The 19,103-nt window shown below is 42.0% G+C and overlaps 1 protein-coding gene across 2 annotated transcripts; it reads left to right on the plus strand.

The window, feature by feature from the left end:
* Positions 1-922: 922 nt before the first annotated feature.
* Positions 923-16,849, plus strand: taf4a (TAF4A RNA polymerase II, TATA box binding protein (TBP)-associated factor). 2 transcript variants are annotated; one of them, XM_026935415.3, is made up of 16 exons: positions 923-1,255; positions 1,404-2,274; positions 4,824-4,951; positions 6,469-6,579; positions 8,595-8,687; positions 9,077-9,199; positions 9,764-9,853; positions 10,077-10,361; positions 10,536-10,677; positions 10,934-11,042; positions 11,671-11,840; positions 13,297-13,427; positions 13,646-13,771; positions 14,246-14,302; positions 14,409-14,528; positions 15,902-16,849. In XM_026935415.3, exons 2-16 carry the CDS (start codon positions 1,542-1,544, stop codon positions 16,067-16,069), a joined length of 2,586 nt encoding a protein of 861 aa, XP_026791216.3. In that variant the 5' UTR covers positions 923-1,255; positions 1,404-1,541; the 3' UTR covers positions 16,070-16,849. The 2 variants fall into 2 exon arrangements, with proteins under 2 accessions (XP_026791216.3, XP_026791215.3); XM_026935414.3 differs by having other exon boundaries at positions 923-2,274.
* The last annotated feature ends 2,254 nt before the right edge of the window (positions 16,850-19,103 follow it).

The following is a 19,103-nucleotide window of genomic DNA, read 5'->3' on the forward strand; positions in this document are numbered from 1 at the left end:
ATTGGCACCCCGTCCAGGGTGTCCCCAGCCTGGTGCCCCGAGTCCCCTGGGATAGGCTCCAGGATCCCCGTGACCCTGTGTAGGATAAGCGGTACGGAAAATGGATGGATGGATGGTTAGTTTGACTGGTCACGTGTGTTGAATGAGTTTAATCCAAACATCACTAAGTCCAAAACAAGTCCGTCTGTAAATAACATCAACTTCGACCTCATGTATTCTGTAAGTCCAGGTGGAGGAATAAAAAGCGATAATGTTATTGAAATAAATAAGTCCTGGGATGGTTGGTGGAGAGAACCACACTGTGAAATTAAGGCATATTTCACCTTTTTTTTTCAGCTCAGAAACTAAAGGGGTGAAAGTCTGCACCCAGGTGTATAAGGAAGAAGTAAAAAATGTCATGGTAACAGTGACGTAAAACTTTCAGTCTCGTGCCAAAAACATGCTAAAGACACAGTGGCTAGGTCTGATCATTTCAGAAGTAAATGTATGCGTTGTGGCTGCTGTTACTGCATGAAAAACAAGGCTGTGAGTGGATGTGAGACCTGCATGCCCCCTGTGTTGTGCTGGATTGTATTGGTGGCAGAGCTGTGGCGCCTTTTCGCGTTTTTTTTAAGAGGTCGGGAGGTACTCTCAAATACGGGGCCATCTTGTTGCAGCGACAGCTCACTCTGTACTTACCAGAATATTCAGTATACACCCTAAGACAAACGTCTAACTGCTCTCAAGTGCTGCATTCACCCAAACGTGAAAACTGTTCGCGAATTGGAGGTGTTTTTCTACATTTCCGAAGGCCCATTTATCGATGACAGTTCAGCGCTGTGAGATCCCCGACCGCGCTCGAACAGAATCAACTGACTGGTTGTTTTTTTTTTTTTTTCACATGACCCGCCTCCGACGCAGGCCACCAACCAATCGCGATGCGCTTTCACCAATGCGTAATGACGTTTCCGCTGCCGCGCGCATGCGCAGTTTCATTTCGTCCAGAGCTCCTCACGGTTCACATCGAAGATGGCGGCAGGCTTCGACCTGCTGGTGGAGGATTCTCTAATTAAAAGAGTGGGCAAGAAACTTTTTAGCGATATTGCAGGTTGTGCCAGAAACGAGCGCAGCACATTTTATTACATTAACTCCGAGAGAAGAGCACGGGCAGTTGTAAAGAACAATGCTAACTACGGGATAGGAGGGAATGCAACTAGCTAACGTTAACATTTGTGAGCAAAGAGGCTATTGGCTACGAGACTTGTTTTTAAAGCAGGTAATCTCGCAGTGTGTTAAACTGCACTACATGTTCAAAATATTTCTTCACCACAAGAGTTAAAGCGATAAGGGCGCTCGATAGAGTCTGGTTTACATCGTGACCCGCGCTCCCCTCACTCTTCACACGTTTGTTTCCTACTTCGCAGACGTACAGGAGGGAAAGGGGACGCTTTCTGAGCCCCGGCTGTTAGCTGTGGATGCGAATTAAAACACGGATTACTCCAGCCGCTTCGCTACAGACTTCAGCGGAGCACGGTTAACGCGATCCGGTGTCTCCAAATGCTATGGTAACTACTTTGCCTGGCCACGAAGTCAAGCTCGGGACGTCAACAGTACAAACTTTGGACGGAGGCGATGCGATGGATCCGCGTTCAGAAAGCACGCCAGCGTCGAGCGGCTCATCGAGCGATCCAGCCGCTTCAGCTACCGTTAGCGTTACCGTGCCGGTGGTCAACAACGGGCCCGGAATAGCGAAAGGACTTGTGACTGCACCTTCTACTTCAAACACGGTGATCCAGGCGTCTTTCGTGAGCGCGCCGAGCGTGAACGTGTCTAGCGCGCCAGGCGGAACCGCCTCCGCCTCCGCCACCATCAGGCCATCTATGCAAGCCGCGACTTTAACCATTAACGGGAATAATAAGGCCAGCTGCGTGCTGACAGCTGCGCCCAGTGTAGCCACGGCCACGGGAAGCACGCCGCTCACAAACGCCCAGCCTCCTGTCAGTGTGAGCGCGAGTCCGGCGGTGTCAATCAAAGCCGAGTCACCGCAGACCGTGATCCAGAGCGCGGCCCATACCGGATCTCCGCAGGTCTCCCCCGGGGCAGCCAAAGGCGCTGGGCTGATGCATGCGACGGCGGCGGTGAGAGGCGGAGCCCCGGTGACAGGAGGCGGGGCCACGGTGGCAGCAGCCGCGGCGGGGGGCGTGAGGACCATCGCGCCGCAACAGGTGCTCGCGCCCCGCCTCCCACAGAGCACCCCGGGCCAGCCGAGCATCCACAACATCCAACTTCCTCCAGGTACCAACTTCTCCAACTGCTGTTTCAGCTGAGCCACGCGTCTTTACAATCAGTCCAACCTGTCAAGCTGTACATTTTATTTAAACCTCTGTTATGTGTCATGTCACAGGTTCCCAACCCTGCTTCCGGAGAACCCCCTGTCCTGCACTTTTTAGTGTTTTCCCTCCTCTAACTTCCTCTAACTCTTCAGCTTTGGTGATGATTAGTTGAATCAGGGTGAACACTAAAATGTACCAGACAACAGGAACTCCAGGACCAGGGTTGGGAACCTGTGCATCATGTGATGAACTTTTGCAACAAGCAAGCACAGGAAACAGTAATCCTCTTTAAGTCACTTGGGCAAATGGTGTCATGTAGAGCTGTGCAATATGCTTTTATGACTCTGTGTCTGAAACTGTGCCCTATAAACATCACCTAAAGTGCATCATAGGTATAATGTGCCCTCTAGGGTAGAATATTTGGACATCTTAGCTGTGGCATTGTGGGATTGCACAGAAAGGTATACAATACGCCATAAGTTCCAAAATAGTGCAGAGAGTATCTAGGGCAAAGTGGGGACTGTGACTTTTTAAAATGTACTTACAGAGGTGGAATTCAGACCCACCGTTAACAGTTATTATCGATTTCTTGGTTATTAGTCTGTTTGACTGATCACGTGTGTTGAATGCATTTAATCCAAACATCAATAACTCCAAAACAAGTCCGTCTGTAAATAACATCAACTTCAACCTCATGTATTCTGTAAGTCCAGGTGGAGGAATAAAAAGCGATAATGCTGATGAAATAAATATGTCGTGGGGTGGTCGGTGGCACTTGGGATATTAAAATCTATTTTGTTTCTTGTTCTAATTTTCAGAACATTATATTTGAAACCATAGCTGTCAGAGAACTACTGTTTTGCTGGCACTGTACAAACCTCAATATCATATCATATAAGAAGTGAAGTGAAGTGAAGTGACTTGTGGCCAAATATGGTGACCCATGCTCGGAATTTGTGCTCTGCATTTAACCCATCCAAGTGCGCACACACACACAGTAGTGAACACACACACACCGTGAACACATACCCGGAGCAGCGGGCAGCCTTTTTTTGCTGCGGCGCCCGGGGAGCAGTTGGGGGTTCAGTGCCTTGCTCAAGGGTCTCACCTCACTCCCCCCACCTACAATCCCTGCCGGACCCAAGACTCGAACCCACAACCTTTAGGTTCACCTTTGGGTTGCAAGTCCGACTCTCTATCCATTAGGCCACGACTGCATGTATACAGATATAGAAATGTATAAATAGGTAACTAAATGTGTTATCTAATATTCAAAGGGCTTTATATGTACATGATTAAACACCAAAACCTCCATATAACAATGAAGGCTTAAGGTCGTTTCACCTGTAACATGAAGCCTGCACTACTGTATTCTGTGGTGTGAGCGCTTTACTGATGCACAGCGCTGTCTTGTTTCATTTGATTTGGCACAATAAGCGGTGGCATGTGAAAGCACTCTGTCTTGTCCTGACTGCAGTGCAAAAGCTCCTGTGCTCCCTCGCTGTGAGCCTTAATAACAGAGTTGGCATTGAGTAAGTATTCACAAATGCTTAGCTCATAGAAAAGCTCCCTGAAACCAAGTTATTGTCATTCATGAAGCGTTTAAGTCAAAGCAGATCTCTCTCTTTTGTTTTTCGTCGAGCGTTTTGTATAGGAAGGGGAACACGACCTGCTCACTGGACCATGGCCAGGGAAAGTGCCATAAATAAGGGCATACTGAGTGCAAATTGCCTGCACACTAACTAGGGTTTGAAATTTTCACGGGGTGGGGGGGTGGGGGGGGGTCAGAAATGAATTTTAATCCGTTTTTTGAAAAAGTCAAAGGTAAAAATTTGTACTCCGTGACTAATCGTGACACCGTAACAGCTCTAGAACTACCGTATGATGTATGATGAGCAGCAGCTCTGAGGGATCTGTCGTCTGTCGGGATTTGGTCAGGACAGATTTTTGTGCAGGGCCATCTGGGCTCTCTCGTCAACAGCTTCTGTCCGAAACCCAGAGCTGCGCTAGTTCACCGAGAGACGCGAGCGTCGAGTGAATGGGCTCTCGCACTAGCGTACAGGCCACCAGCTGCGCTCTGTGCGGAGGCAGTGTGTTCTGATGCCATAGTGGCCAGAATCGAGAGTACAACAATTTCCATCATCGCTTTTCTTCCCAGTTAGCGCAGTAGAAAGCGCGGGCTGTTTTATTACTTGATCAAACATGAAGTCAGAACTCGTTCGGCACATAATGAGCAGCTGGGCTGAGTGTTGAGAACAACTTTTCACAGCCAGCCCAGAGCTGTCATTTGTTCTTTGACAAGCAGTTTCATTCATTTTACATTTACATAAACTTGGCACACAATTTTATCCAACGTGACACAGAGCAGAGATTGGGACTGTTAAAGGAGCCGACAGCAATAAGAGTCATACATGACTAATAGTTGTAAATATTTTTCTCGCTTCAGGCTGTGAGCTATATTTTGGATTTGGTTGTGAGCCCGTGTGTGTGTGTGCGCGTGTTGTTTTTCAGGTATGGTGCTGGTGCGAAGCGAAGCCGGACAGTTGCTAATGATCCCTCAGCAAGTGTTGGCTCATATGCAGGCCACACGCGCTGCCACTCCCGCCAGCACCACGCCCGGACAGGTCACTTCCACACAGGTACTCCACATCACCACACCATCACCACACCATCACACACACACACACACACACAAAAAACCACTGAGCTCATATGAGGAGTGGAACAGTAAGAGTCTCCCAATCCAGGATCACAGTTTTTCATTTATCGTGATATCTGCTTACAACTTTGAGCTCATGTTAGATGATAATAGTAGTAGTTAGTAGTTTATCCAGCCAATTTAAAAATAGTGTTTCCCCTGATTTTTATCTGGTGTGTTTATTAAATTGAAAGTAAGCTACACTGTTTTAAAACACAAGGAATACAAACACAGCAGGTCGTATTACAGGATAGCAGAGGACTGTTACCACCCCAAAGTTGAATATTTTCCAATAATAGCACTTCCCAAAGTTATTTGTGTCTCTTATACATTCTCTTAAAATTTGCCAGTGCTGACCATTTTTTATTCATTTAAATTTATTTTATTTATTTAATGACATGTCTTACTTCTTATCCATTCAGAGTTGCATTAATGCTAAGCAAGTTAGTTTTTGTTATCAGTTATACATATATTATAACAGCTATACGCAGGTGTTTCCCCACTCTCTTTTTTTTCCTCTCTCGAAGTTAATAAGAAAAAAAAAAGCAGCTTGTAATGCCACAGAGAAAGTACATAGAATTTCCTGTGTCGGAAGACACAGCTGTCACAGCTTAAACTCTGATCGTTTTAAGGCGATAATACTGGAATTGCTTTAGAAAAATTCTCAGTAAACATCTCCTTACAGAAATCTGCCATACACAGGAACAATAATGCATTAGAACGGGCACATTAATATAAACCAGTGATTTGTGTAACAGCTGGAACTTATGGTAGAGCTACTGAAAAACGAATCAACACCCAATCAGACCAATCAGAAGTGAGAATTCAACAGTGCAGTGGTATAAATTTCAATATGTTGCATCAGGACGCTTCTTCTCTGTGACCTCTGTATCTCCCAGCGCTGCACCGTTGCTTTATCATGCTTTAACACTCATGGGTCTTACCTAAACATTATGCAGAATCATAATTCATATTGTGCCACATTGATAATAAGAACCTTTTTGTAAAAATTATTTGTGTACGTTTTGTTTTTGTAGAAACCTAGTTTTGCTGGCATTTTGTTATATTGTGTATCACGAAAACGTCTCGTGATATTTTATGATTTTTTTCAATATAGCACATCACTGACAGGTCTTTCCTGATAGACAAAGAGAAAGAGAGAGAGAAAAGAGACCAAGAGCAGCTCCTGGCTCAGTCGTGATCATGCTGGAGTCTGTTTTGAATGGACAAACCCATGATGGTGTTGCTTCTGCTACCAATCTGCTAAAAGAAATGTGGCGGAGTAATGCATAATAAGGCATATAACTCTGAAAGCTTCAAAAAGTATTGCTTCAGACTAGTGTGAATAAATAATAATAATAATAATGATAATAATATACCAGTCCAAAGTATTTTCCATTGTTAGTTGACATTCCGTGTGAAATGTGTTCATTTTTCTCCACCATGTTTTCTCTGCAGACCCCTGGTGCTCCCATCATGGCCAGACCAGTGACTCCCACCATCATCAAGCAGGGCTCACCCACAACCAGCAGCACCACTGCTCCCACACTGCAGAGGCCACCCATGCAGGTAGTGTACACACACATGCACACACACATTTAACAGCCACATAAAGCACAGCACCCCTTCAACCTGCAACTCTTCCAACAGACACGACATCAAATTGGCTACTTGCTGTTATTTTCATCATAGTTTCCTAAGAGTAGCCTGTCAGTTAGCAGCATTAGCGGCACAACATGTCCAACATGCGATCCAGATCTCATCCATCTGTATGACTAGTGAGCCTTCTGGGATTAAACCATTTTGTAAAAATATTGAATAATTAAATTGATTGACTCATCAATTCCACAACCAATAAAAAACATGCCTCACTTTTTCCCCTCATTAAAAAAAATTCTGATTCTGTGATTTAGGAATGTCCCGAGGACGGCAGTCAACTGCTACATCACCAGCACGCGACCTGGCAAACCAGCATGAGATTTACTGTTTGCTTCATAGTATGAGTCTGACTGGAATTTCTTTGTGTCATCTTACCACGTGGCACAGAAGTATTTCTGTAAATCTGGAAAAGCCACAGTGATTGTGATGTTATAGCAGCTGAAACCATACAAGCCACGGACAAACAAATCAATCTCAAGTCGAGTGGCTTTTATTGTCATTTCAGCCATATACAGCTAGTTAGTACACAGTGAAATGAATCAACGTTCCTCCAGGTCCAAGGAGCTGCATAAAACAAACACAGAACTACAGGAGACTACATATAGTTACATGAAGTGCACAGTGCAAACCTACCTATGTGCAACACTGTGTGCATCAGAGCATGGCTTTTTAAAACAGTTCAAAAGTAACTCTGTTCTGTGGGAAAAGTAAAACCCTGGCAATGCCAGTGACTAGGTGAACTAGAAAGCTGCAGGAAGCATTGCCATTCAGACAATAAACGTAATGTAGCCACATGCATCGCAGGCGACTTGTGACAGCAAGTGGTCCGAGTGCTCATAAGTCACACTTGTCTGTCACAGTGATTCAGTGATGTTACCAGTGACTGCTTCTTAAACGAATGCAACATTTAATGGGATTTAAGAGAACAAGGGAGTCAGTGCATTACTTAATTAGGGGGCAGCTAAGCTGCGGCAAGTTCAGTTGTTCAACACTAACAAGAAAAGTAATTAAATATAAATGTTTTTAATGATATGGTGTTGGGGCAAGGCCATGTAGAATTTTTTTTTGTGTTGTCACACTACTAGTTCAGATACACCTATTGAGCACTTGAATCTGTGCACACACAAAACTAGTGTTTGAGAAAGGAGGGCTCATGCACTCAGAAGTGGCAAACCGAAGTCTAAGTGTTAAGTTTGTCTCTGCGGTGACATGCACTTACACATAAACGTAGAGCATCAAACATGACTTTACACCTCAGCCTTTATCAGACAAGTTCAAATCTTACTCAGCAACTGTTGGTTATTCAGCTAAAATTTGTGAAGATCCGGTTACAGTTCCAAACTAGTGACCAGCATGACTGAATGGTGACAATAGTTTTTAACCTTTAATTCATAAGCATTAGTGATTAGTTCATTGCTATATGTTCTGTTTTGTAGTAGAGCTTCATTTTACCACTTTTGACTGGCGCTATGGACACTTAACAGATGAGACACCTATTTTGAATTTGATGCAGACTTAATGTATACTGCTCTGTCCAATTGTTTAAATATCCAGTTTTCTTTTGGTCATCAGTTTGCTAATCAGACCAGAGAGGGTACATAAAACTGTGTGGGAACTGTTCCCCTTTCTGAGTGAATGGTTCTGACCCTGTAGCTAATCTGTAATCCGATGAGCTGTGTCCAGCTAAATAATGTACATGAATGCATGTGATTGGATAGGAAGCAACAGAATATGCTGCAGAAGCCGAATTAGTTCATGTTAAAAAAAAAAAACAAAAACTAGTGTCTGAACTTCTTGGTTCAACCTGTTGAAAAACTTTGCCGACCCCTGCTTTCATTTCCAAGACTTTTGTATTCAGGTTCTGAGAAAAGACTTGGAGTTTAAGGCTAAAATGCTCTTTCCCCTCTTGTCTCTGAATTTGTCAGGTGCAATCGGTGGGCTCTGTGTTGGCAGTGCAGCCGGGCACCGCCCAGAGGATGGTAACTCCCACTACTGGGACCAGTGTCGCCTTGGCAACGGTGAGAACCTGGGCGTGAATGCCCCAAACAGCACAGTGTCAGGAGTTTAACACAGACAAGCATGTTTACATCTGCACATGTTCTTACACTCTTGGATATTTATATGCAAGAAGTAGTTCTTCTTTTTTTTTTTTATTTATTTTTTTTTATTTGCTTTCCGAGCAGCTAGAATTTTGGCACAAGTGACAAGCACAGCTGGTGAAATACAAGGTGTTTTCCATATTGCTGTAGTATCCCTTAGTCGAAAACACCTTAAAATCCCAGAAATATGGAACTAGTAATTGTTAAAAACGGATTTAATCATAATGTAACCTCCTCTGATTTACTATAAAGAGGTGTTGTAATGAAGATTATGTCGAGCCTGACTTTATTTTGCTCTGTGAATGCAGGAAACCATGGAGAACGTGAAGAAGTGTAAGAACTTCCTGTCCACGCTGATCAAGCTGGCCACCAGCGCGAAGCAGTCATCGCAAACGGCTGCTAACGTCAAAGATCTGGTTAAGAACTTGCTGGTGAGTGTGTGAATGGAGGTGTGTGCGTATCAGGATGTCTGTGAATGTGTGAAAAAGCTAGCACGTGTCTTGTGTATGGGAAGTGTTCAGATCAAAAGTCATTTCTGGGTGATGCCTCACTTTGAGTAAGTGTCAGTATTTACAGACTAAGGCTTTTGATGGTTAAGAACCCACAGGTGGACAAATTATGAATGTATTAGTTAGTCCACCGAGCTTCCCAGGCCTATGTTTTGGTTGCCCGACTAGGCTAAAAAGTGGTAGCTAATTTGATGTACTAATGTATGGTGCACTAGTTAAATGCTTTAATATTCTGGATGTCCCAAAAGTCGCCATGCATAGGGGCGTATGTATGCCAGCACCACGTCGTCAGTGGATGTTCGTGGACTTCCACTTCGACTTCGACAAGAGAAAATCATAGTTAACATTACTTGTAAACATAACTCCTTTACATTTGTGTATCGGGATACAACCTCACACACACACACACTGAAGAGGGCCTGATGCTAATATAGAAGTATGTTTACCAGTCATTAAATTCATTCCCATCACTGTTTGTGTTTGCAGGAAGGGACGATTGAAGCGGAGGACTTCACTAGCAGGTTATACAAGGAGCTTAACTCTTCACCCCAGCCTTATCTCGTGCCTTTCCTAAAGGTAAAACTGAAACTCAGATTCCCATGAGTCTTAGTCTTATAAGAGTGCAGAGAGCAAAGTTGAACTTATTTCAGAGAACAAATTAGTTCAGGTTAATTATCATATTTGTAGGCATAATTCACTACATAATTCATTAAAGCTCATTATCCCTTGAAGTTTGTTCTGTAATCTGCTCCTCAGTTGCTCCCCCTTAGTAATTGTGTGTGTGTGATTGTTTCTGCAGAGGAGTCTTCCTGCTCTGAGAAAACTCACCCCGGACTCCCTGGCCTTCATCCAGCAGAGCCAAGGCCTGCAGCCCACCAAACCTGCAGCCACCGTGGTGCTGACCAACACTACGACAGCTAACGCTGCCACTGTTGCTACCGCAACTCCTGCTACATCTGTACCTTCTGCAACTCCTTCAATTTCCGCAGGCACTGCAGCAACCGCTGCATCTGCTGCAGCTGCCACGGCCCCGCGCACACTCACCCAGCCCGCTCTCGCCACCACCAGCCAGCCTGCCTCACTGGTAACGCAGTACAGTTCAGCTTATCTAAAGTCACATTTAAAACACTTTGTGAAATGAATGTGTGTGGTGCCCTTCAAGAGAAAACTCTTCGACACCTTTAGGCTGGCTGACTTTTTAAAAAAAATTTTTAAACCACAACCTGAGTTGTTGTGTGTGTATTGTATGTTTGTGCAGGTGTTGCAGTCTCAGCAGCAAGGTGCGATCGTGAAGTCCCCCCAGGTTACCCTGGCTACTCCCATGGTAACGCTCAGGGGTCAGCCGCACAGCCGCATCGTAGTGGGGCAAACTCAAGTGCAGGTCAAACAGATTAACACAGGTGTGTGAATGTGATTTCTCTATGGCAGGAGTTCTCAACTTTTGGCCATTGACCCTGTTTTAAGGGTCTAAAATTCTTGCTTTTACACTCCGTGGCAGTAGGAAATTTCATAAATTTTGGATTTTAATTGATGTTTTATTGAGTGTGCACTGCTGTAGTAGGCTTCAGACTGACAGTGCTGCCCAAAAAATGATGTCATGTGAGATGAAAACTGTAATGATTTAACGAAATAACCTCCAGTTTGTCTCCCGTGCAGTGTCTGTGAAGCCCGGGATGGTGAGTGGAGCGAAGGTCTCTCCCAGCCCTGTGGCTCTTAACGCAGCTCAGAAGAACAAGCTGAAGGATGCCTCTGGGGGGACGTTCAAGTTAGTGTGTGTGTGTGTGTGTGTGTGTGTGTGTGTGTGTGTGTGCATACACACGTGTAATTGGGTCAGTCTGTCCAGCACAATATAAATCACAAGCAGGTTTTGCTGAAATTTAGTTGAACATATACAATACATCCACTATGAAAAGCTGATTTGAGATGGTTTACTTTACATGAATTTCATATCTGTTTTTTTTTTAAACAGCTAAAATAAAGCCATGTTCTTAAATCAGATCAACCGAGTAGATTTTTGTATTAGTTTTGATATCTGAAGATAACAGTTCTTAGTGCTAGGGCTGCCAAACACTGTATTCAAGTGAGTGTTACTTAAACGAATTTGCACTGAAATATTAATTTAAATATTTGAATATCAAATGGTTTGAAAAAACATCCACCATATCCAAATATTCAGTACAATTCCTGTTCACTTCCTAATGTGCTCACTAATGCCACTCTGAATACATACTTTTTTAGTTAAAAATACTGCTATTACAACTATTAATAATAATAATAGCCAAGGTTTAGGAAATGCATTGCAGTAGACATAGATTAAATGGCTAAAATTAAAACATTGGAACATTGAAATATATTTTACACTGGAATACATAAGTGTGTGCGTGTGTTTGTAGGGATGATGACGATATCAACGATGTAGCCTCCATGGCCGGTGTGAATCTGTCGGAGGAGAGCGCACGAATCCTGGCCACCAACTCGGAGTTAGTGGGGGCCGTGACTCGCTCGTGCAAGGATGAAGCCTTTCTGTTCTCAGCCGCATTGCAGCGCAGGATACTGGACATCGGTCTGTCTCAAATTTCCACAGTGTCCTGTGACAGCCAGTAAAGCTATTCGAATACTCAGATTTAAAAATTTGGAAGCTATTTTGTGTATATGTAACTTTTCCTTAGCCCACCGTGATGTCACTTTTATTCCAGGAGCCAAAGTTTGCATAAAGTTTTAGAATGATATAATTCTACTGTTTGAGTGGATTTTATTTGAAGCTGTTTCTGGTTAGTGCAGGTGCATAGGGTAGCTGGCCTGACTTAAAATAATAAAAGCATTGATCCAAAATGACTTGGATAGAAAGGACATCTGAGAGGATTTAAAATGCTTAGGAATTCTAATGAAGCTGTCATTTTAATAGGTTTTGTACATATGATCTCCAACGAGATCATATGTACTCAGATATCTAGGTCTAATCACTGCTTGTAAATTTTCACACATTTTTTCTATTTGTGAGACCATGCAGGAAATAAAACACAGAGACCTGTTACAGGAAAATAATCAATGACTGGCTGGTGTGATGAAGCAGAGTTACTGTTATGACCCTGAAGTTAATTATTTTCCTATAAGAGCACATCTTGAAGTCTTCACTCGTATTATATCACAGCAGTTGGCCAGCGATGACAGATTGTTATTAGACAACATACCATATTTTTTTCCATTTATAGTTAATGTTGTGGAACATTGCAAAACAAGTTAGTTCCTGTTATCACTTACATTATAATAGCTATATATAAAAAAAAAAAGTCGTTCCCTTACAAGTCTCTATTTTCTGTCTCCTGAAGTTAATGCAGCTTGTTATGTTAAAGAGAAACAAGGAAAGCCCTCTGTTATAAACCGCAAACACTGGAGACTCCTTCCAAAAATGCTAAATAAACATCTCTACACATAAAATGTCACTATATTAACAATTAGACATTTTTAAAAAGACATTTGCTTATGTGGGGTGTCCACCTTACAAGTTTCTGTGACTTGTGACTTTCTGTAGTGAAACTATAACGTATTAATATAAACCTTTCAGATGGAAATAATGTCAGAGCTGCTGTTATAGAAAATTAATCAACACTTTTTGTCCAACCAGAATTGAGAATTCAGTAGTGCTGATAGAACTTATAAGCCAACCTACTGGGCTAAATACCCATTGGGGCTTCTTTATTTTTATCTCACTGATCCAGAGTTGTGTCCTCATGGGTTTACTTCTTCATTGTGTCGAGGCTTGCCTATGTTCATGTGAATAATGTCTAACTCTTTAAAGGAATAGTCCAGAGCTTTTAGACCTAATCTCTATCTGCTGGTTCTCCAGTGCACTGGAACTTCTGTTGTGTGTGAGCTTCAAGTCCACAGGTTTTTGGTTATCACACATACTCAACAGATGTAGTGGACACAGAGATTAGGTTAAACAAGCTGGAGTATTCCAAAAAAAAAAAAAAAAAAAAAAAAAACCCACTGAAGCTGACTGCTTACTTAATGTGCAGGTAAACGGTTTGGAGTGACAGACCTGGGCCCCGAGGTGGTAAACTTGGTGTCTCATGCCACTCAGCAGAGACTGCAGAATCTTTTAGAGAAAGTCACGGTCATTGCACAGCAAAAGAACATGAACTATAAGGTGTGTATACCTGTGATCTGTTTCTGAATATATTTTGCAAACGCGTGTTTGTGAAATGAGAACTGGAATGATGATATTCTTGTTTTCAGTGTAGAACAGCTGTAGTTTTGCTATTATTGCCGTCTTTATACACCTGGAACATGCTACATGGGTATGCAGCTTTATTTATTTACAGTTTCCTGCATTAATGTGTGTGTTTGCATGTCTGTGTTGCGCAGGAGGATGCACGGTTCGAGCAGGTGACTGATGTTCGCGCGCAGCTCAAATTCTTCGAACAGCTGGACCAGCTGGAAAAACAGAGGAAGGAAGAGCAGGAGAGGGAAATTTTAATGAAGGCAGCCAAGGTAACACAAACACACACATACACACACAACACACACATATAGCTTTATATTTGAGAATCAGATATGCTATTGTTACAACGTACACTTCATGAACACACTAGCAGTATATATACACACACTGACATGCTAGTTTATTAGGTACACGTTTGTTGCGTATGTGCTCGCATGCGCAGTCTCTAGCAATTTTATCAGGTACACTTACTGTATAACTGCACTTTTTCAGTGTACAATTACTGACTATGATCTGTAATCTGAGCAGATTTTGAAAATTCAGTCTATTTTGTTTTGCCTTTCCAAGAGCTGTTGAGTAATGAATAATTAGGCTGCAGCACCACCTACTGGTGAATAAGTGTTTGAATTGCTTTTTCCATAGCAGAGGAAGTTGTGGTTCACATGGTTTGATTGATCTCTCAACAGGTGTCTGTGTGTGTTTCATTTCATTCCTGCTAATTGTTCTGTGACGCTGTTTTGCAGTCTCGGTCTCGGCAGGAGGACCCCGAGCAGTTGCGGTTGAAACAAAAGGCCAAAGAGGTGCGTTGGTGTTCTCCAGTTCTGCACTTGCTTAGAAGTAGCTTTTGTGGATATTGATATCAAGCTGATATCTGTGTATACATTGTTTTGTGTGTGTGTATAACAGATGCAGCAGCAGGAGCTGGCTCAGATAAGACAGAGAGATGCGAACCTGACAGCGCTGGCTGCTATCGGACCCAGGAAAAAGAGGAAACTTGACTCACCTGCTCTTGGCACTGATGCGGAGGTACAGAATATTGCTTCCTCTATCTGTTTATAACTTGTGTAAAATTTTGGCTTTAAAACCATTCACCACACAATGTTATTCTTTAACCTGCTCAATAGGAGTGCGAGAGATGACCGTGTACTGTGTTAACTGAACAACACAAGCTTTGTAACACTACTGAGACTTTAATAATAGACTTGTAGATTATTTTCCACTACAGTGTGAATCCATTCACTGCAGTGTCACTCGTCTATCTGTTCCCATGGAGCACAACACATAGATATTTGGCACTGGTGACTCAGTGGTTAGGGTTTTGGATTATTGATTGGAAGATAATCTGGGAGAGAGAGACATGAGTTTGACCCCAGGAGACATGAGTTCAAACCCCAGCAAGCACCAAGCTGCCTCTGTTGTGTCCTTGAGCAAGACCCTTATTCCTCAGTTGTATCTAGTCTCAGTTGTATGTCGGTTTGGCTAAAAACGTAGCACAAAGATACAAGTGTGCACTACATGATACTGTCACTTAACAAGGTGATATTCATGGAACAGGCATGTAGAAATACTAATTGCTGTTCTATTGAGCTTGTAGTGCATTACATAGGGTCTACAGTATGGTTCACCAACATTATCCTACACGAGCCAGTGTGGCTAAAGGTTCATTCCAGTCGCTGAAAGACCACGATCAATTAATTGAACAAGTAAAATAAGTTGTAGCTTTGGCTGGAATAAAAAAAATCTTTATAACCCTTCATTCTGAGTGTTATTTTAGAATCTACATAGTGAGCAAATATAGTACATGGTACACTATATGACTGAAAGTTTGTGAACAGCTGACTCTAATACTCACATGTGCTTTTTGAAGTTGTGGGCTTCCAACATTGTGGCAGCAGTTTGGGGAACTACATATGGCTGTGATGGTCAGGTGTCCACATACTTTTGGCCATATAGTGTATTTAACATATCACCAAATCAATTTTATACATAATTCAGTACTTTCAGTGCTTAGGCTTAGACCATGTTAACTATATATGCCCATATCTTCAGATTCTTTTAATATTATTCTAATAATAAATCTATACAATCAGCTGCCAAGTTTTTGTCACTGCTTTTGTTAAGTAAAGCAGATGATGTGTGTGTGTCAGACTGTTTAGTTTAAATATCCAGTAATCAATATCTTTACTGACATCCTGTGACACACTATTCCTTATAAAAAGAAGCACGTTACCAAACACTGTGCAAAGTTTGAAGCGCATGCTGGGTTTTAATCCCATAACACCCCCCCCCCCAGCAAGTTTAAATCTGACAAGTTGCCCGAATGCAGTGGCATCACTATAAACATGTTACTCATTTTAATTTCTTAACGCGTGTGTGTCTGTGTGTTGTTGTTCTCTCAGGGTTCCGGGTCTTCATCGAGCTCGTCTGTGGGTTTGAGTGGCGGCGCATCACGGCAGTTCACCCGCCAACGCATCACGCGTGTAAACCTCAGGGATCTGCTCTTCTGCCTAGAGAATGAGAGAGAAAGCAGCCGCTCACAGCTGCTCTACCGGGCTCTGCTCAAATAGCAGCTTGATTAGAGAGCAGTGCTCACATGAACGTCTGATTACGGAGCAGTGCGCACACAGCAGCATAATTACAGTGCAGCGCTCAGGTCGCAGCTCCATTTCAGAGCAGTGCTCAAATAGAAGGTGGAGTAGAGAGCACTACAGAGCAGCCTGATTACAGAGCAGCGTTCAGACAGCAGCTGCTCTGTCGAGCTGATGGGCTGCGTTTAAACAGCAGCGCCTCTGATGGATGCAGCTCAAACCGTGAGCAGCTCCGCTGGATGCTGCTTTAATAGTGAATCCGCTACTGTGCACAGCTCGAGTAGCGGAAACCGTACGGCAGCGCTGCTCACATAGCAACCTGGCTCTACTGCTCCGTCTCGCGTCCAGCCGTCGTCTTCTCTCTCCTCCCGGTGTGTCATCTTCTCTTTGTCTTTCTTTCTCATGCCATCTTTGTATCAATTTCATGCTTGTCCTTTGTTTCCTCTACACTCTTTTCTAACTTAGTCATTCAAACGCCCACACACTTTCTCAAGGTCTCTTACTCCTGTCCGCCTTTGTTTCACGTTGTTTTTAGCTTCCTTGTGCTCTTGATTTTAATCTAATGAAAATGTGTCTAAAGAAATTTGCAGTTATATATCCAATGTTTTTCTTAGAGGGTGGCTTTGTAATGTGCAAATTGCCGATGTAAAAAAAAAAAAAAGAGAATACACAATGAAACTGCCCATTCATTTTGTATTTGTGTTTTTATAAAAGAGGTTTTAAGAAATAAAAATCAAGAATGTTTCTATAAAACACCAGTTTGTTGAAGTTATTATAAAGCCACTAAGCTGAAAGCCTTATCGTGAAAATGGTTTTTTTTTCGGTCTAAGCAGTAGCACTAAGAAACCTATTGCACTATAACTCTTATTTTTACAGACACTCCTTATTGTCTGTGCTTTTGTCATTTCAGAGACACATTTCTTATTCTACTTAAATTGGCTCATGGCTGCAACCAACATACAGCACAAGCTACACACAGACTGCGTCTCAAATTGCATACTGTCATTTTAAAATAAGACATAGTTAGGTTACTATTATGGTATACTTTTTAGGAAGGTAGTGTGTAATTTGGAATGCAGCCACAGCTTTTATATTAACACTAGTACAAACTGCCATTCCTGTGTTTAAAGCGGCAGCTCCATGTTATTTGTGATGAAGTTGGATTTTGTTAGTTCTGCCTCTGACAGCTCTTATACTAAGCTGTGCCCAATACTTTCAGATCAGCATTGAGAAAAGGTCATTACTACTGCAAACTGATTAATAATAATAATAGGCATATTTCCACTCAGGTTTTGAACAGCATCAGGATATAAAACTACTGATTTTAAATAGATTTACTTGTATTGAAGTATAAAATGCTTCTCACTTTGTTAAGTGTGCTATTAGTTAGCCCCATTGTTCTCAAAGTGGGGTCAGGGGTTCACAAATTATAGTTGTGAGATCTGCAATGTTTATTATTATTATTATTATTATTATTATTATTATTATTAAATCACAACCCATTACTATGAAAGATATATTGGAGTTCCTATAGATACTGACCTGTTATACTAATACAAGCCTCAATAATTTGAAAACTAGTAGGCCAAGAACAATGCAAACTTAAATGACCATTTTAATTAAAAATGTGTTTTGTGAGTGGACAGTCCTGGAACCAGAAGTGCTCCAATGAATTGCCACAATATTATTGTACACATTTTAAAAAATAAGTTCAATATTTGAGGAGTTGGACTATGCTCATAAAATAAATCTGAACTCTGTATAATTATTATTTTTTTTAATTTACTGGCAGTTTACTTATAAACTGCAGTACAAGCTGTCTTTTTTTTTCTTTTTTCTTAAATGATAAAGTTTCTTTTGTTAAATAGCTTTGCCTGTATTCGTTACAGTCAGGCCAGCCATATTTCTGAACTTGAGTGTCAGCTGATGAATATTAATGAACCCAGGGGTGTATACTTATAAATATTCATGGTTACCAGATGGTTTCAGTGTAAAGAAGCTGTGAGTCCAACAGCTGTTCAGAGTAAAAATCACTTGAGCTGTTTTTCATAGCTGCTTAGAAAGTAAGATGTAATACCAGTAGCTTAAATAATGGCAGTCTTTCTTGGAAAATTGATGAACAGACCACCAGATGGCGCAAGAGATTTGTTTGTTAAAATGAGTTTTGGTAACAAGAAGTGAGGAGAACCTAAAGATTGGCATAAAGGGAAGCATAAAGAAGCTGCATGATAAATAGTATCTGAAATATCAGCAGCTCGAATACAATAAACTTTGTTGAGATCAGTTAAATAGTATCGGTTGTGTGAAACAATTGTGCAGTTTCTGTAAAGTCACCACCACTATATTTTAGCTGATCTAAAGTCATTTCTAAGAAATGCAAAAAGAGATGGAACTGTATGAAATGTCATGTACAACGTTTACTATAACAGGTCTATTTCTCACGTTGCCCATTGTGTCTACTGCAGCAATGACAATAACAGCCTAAAGACTTTCTTTAACTGCTCAATTCTGTGATCTCAGTTTCTTTAACTGTGACATGGTTGTTGGCACCAGACGGGCTGGTTTGAGTATTTCAGATACTGCTGATCTCCTGGGATTTTCATACACACCAGACTCTAGTATTTACACAGAATGGTGCGGAAAAAAAAACAAAAAACAGTGACAGTTCTGTGGGTGGAAACGCCTTATGGTTAAGAGAGGTCAGAGGAAAATGGCCAGATTGGTTTGAGCTGCCAGAAAGGGTATATTAACTCATATAATAACTCTTTACAACCGTGGTGAGCAGAAAAGCCTCTCGGCATGCACAAAACATCGAACCTTGAGGTGGATGGGCTACAAGAGCATCCAAACGGGACCACATTAGGTTCCACTCCTTTCAGCCAATGACAGTAATCTGAGGCTATCATGGGCACAGGCTCTCCCAAACTGGACAGATGAAGCTTAGAAAAACAAATCACCTGGTCTTTTGAAAAAGTCTGAATTTGTTTAAAAAAAAAAAAAAAAAAACTTCCAA

Source organism: Pangasianodon hypophthalmus, chromosome 20 (assembly GCF_027358585.1).
Source record: "Pangasianodon hypophthalmus isolate fPanHyp1 chromosome 20, fPanHyp1.pri, whole genome shotgun sequence".
NCBI lineage: Eukaryota > Metazoa > Chordata > Actinopteri > Siluriformes > Pangasiidae > Pangasianodon > Pangasianodon hypophthalmus.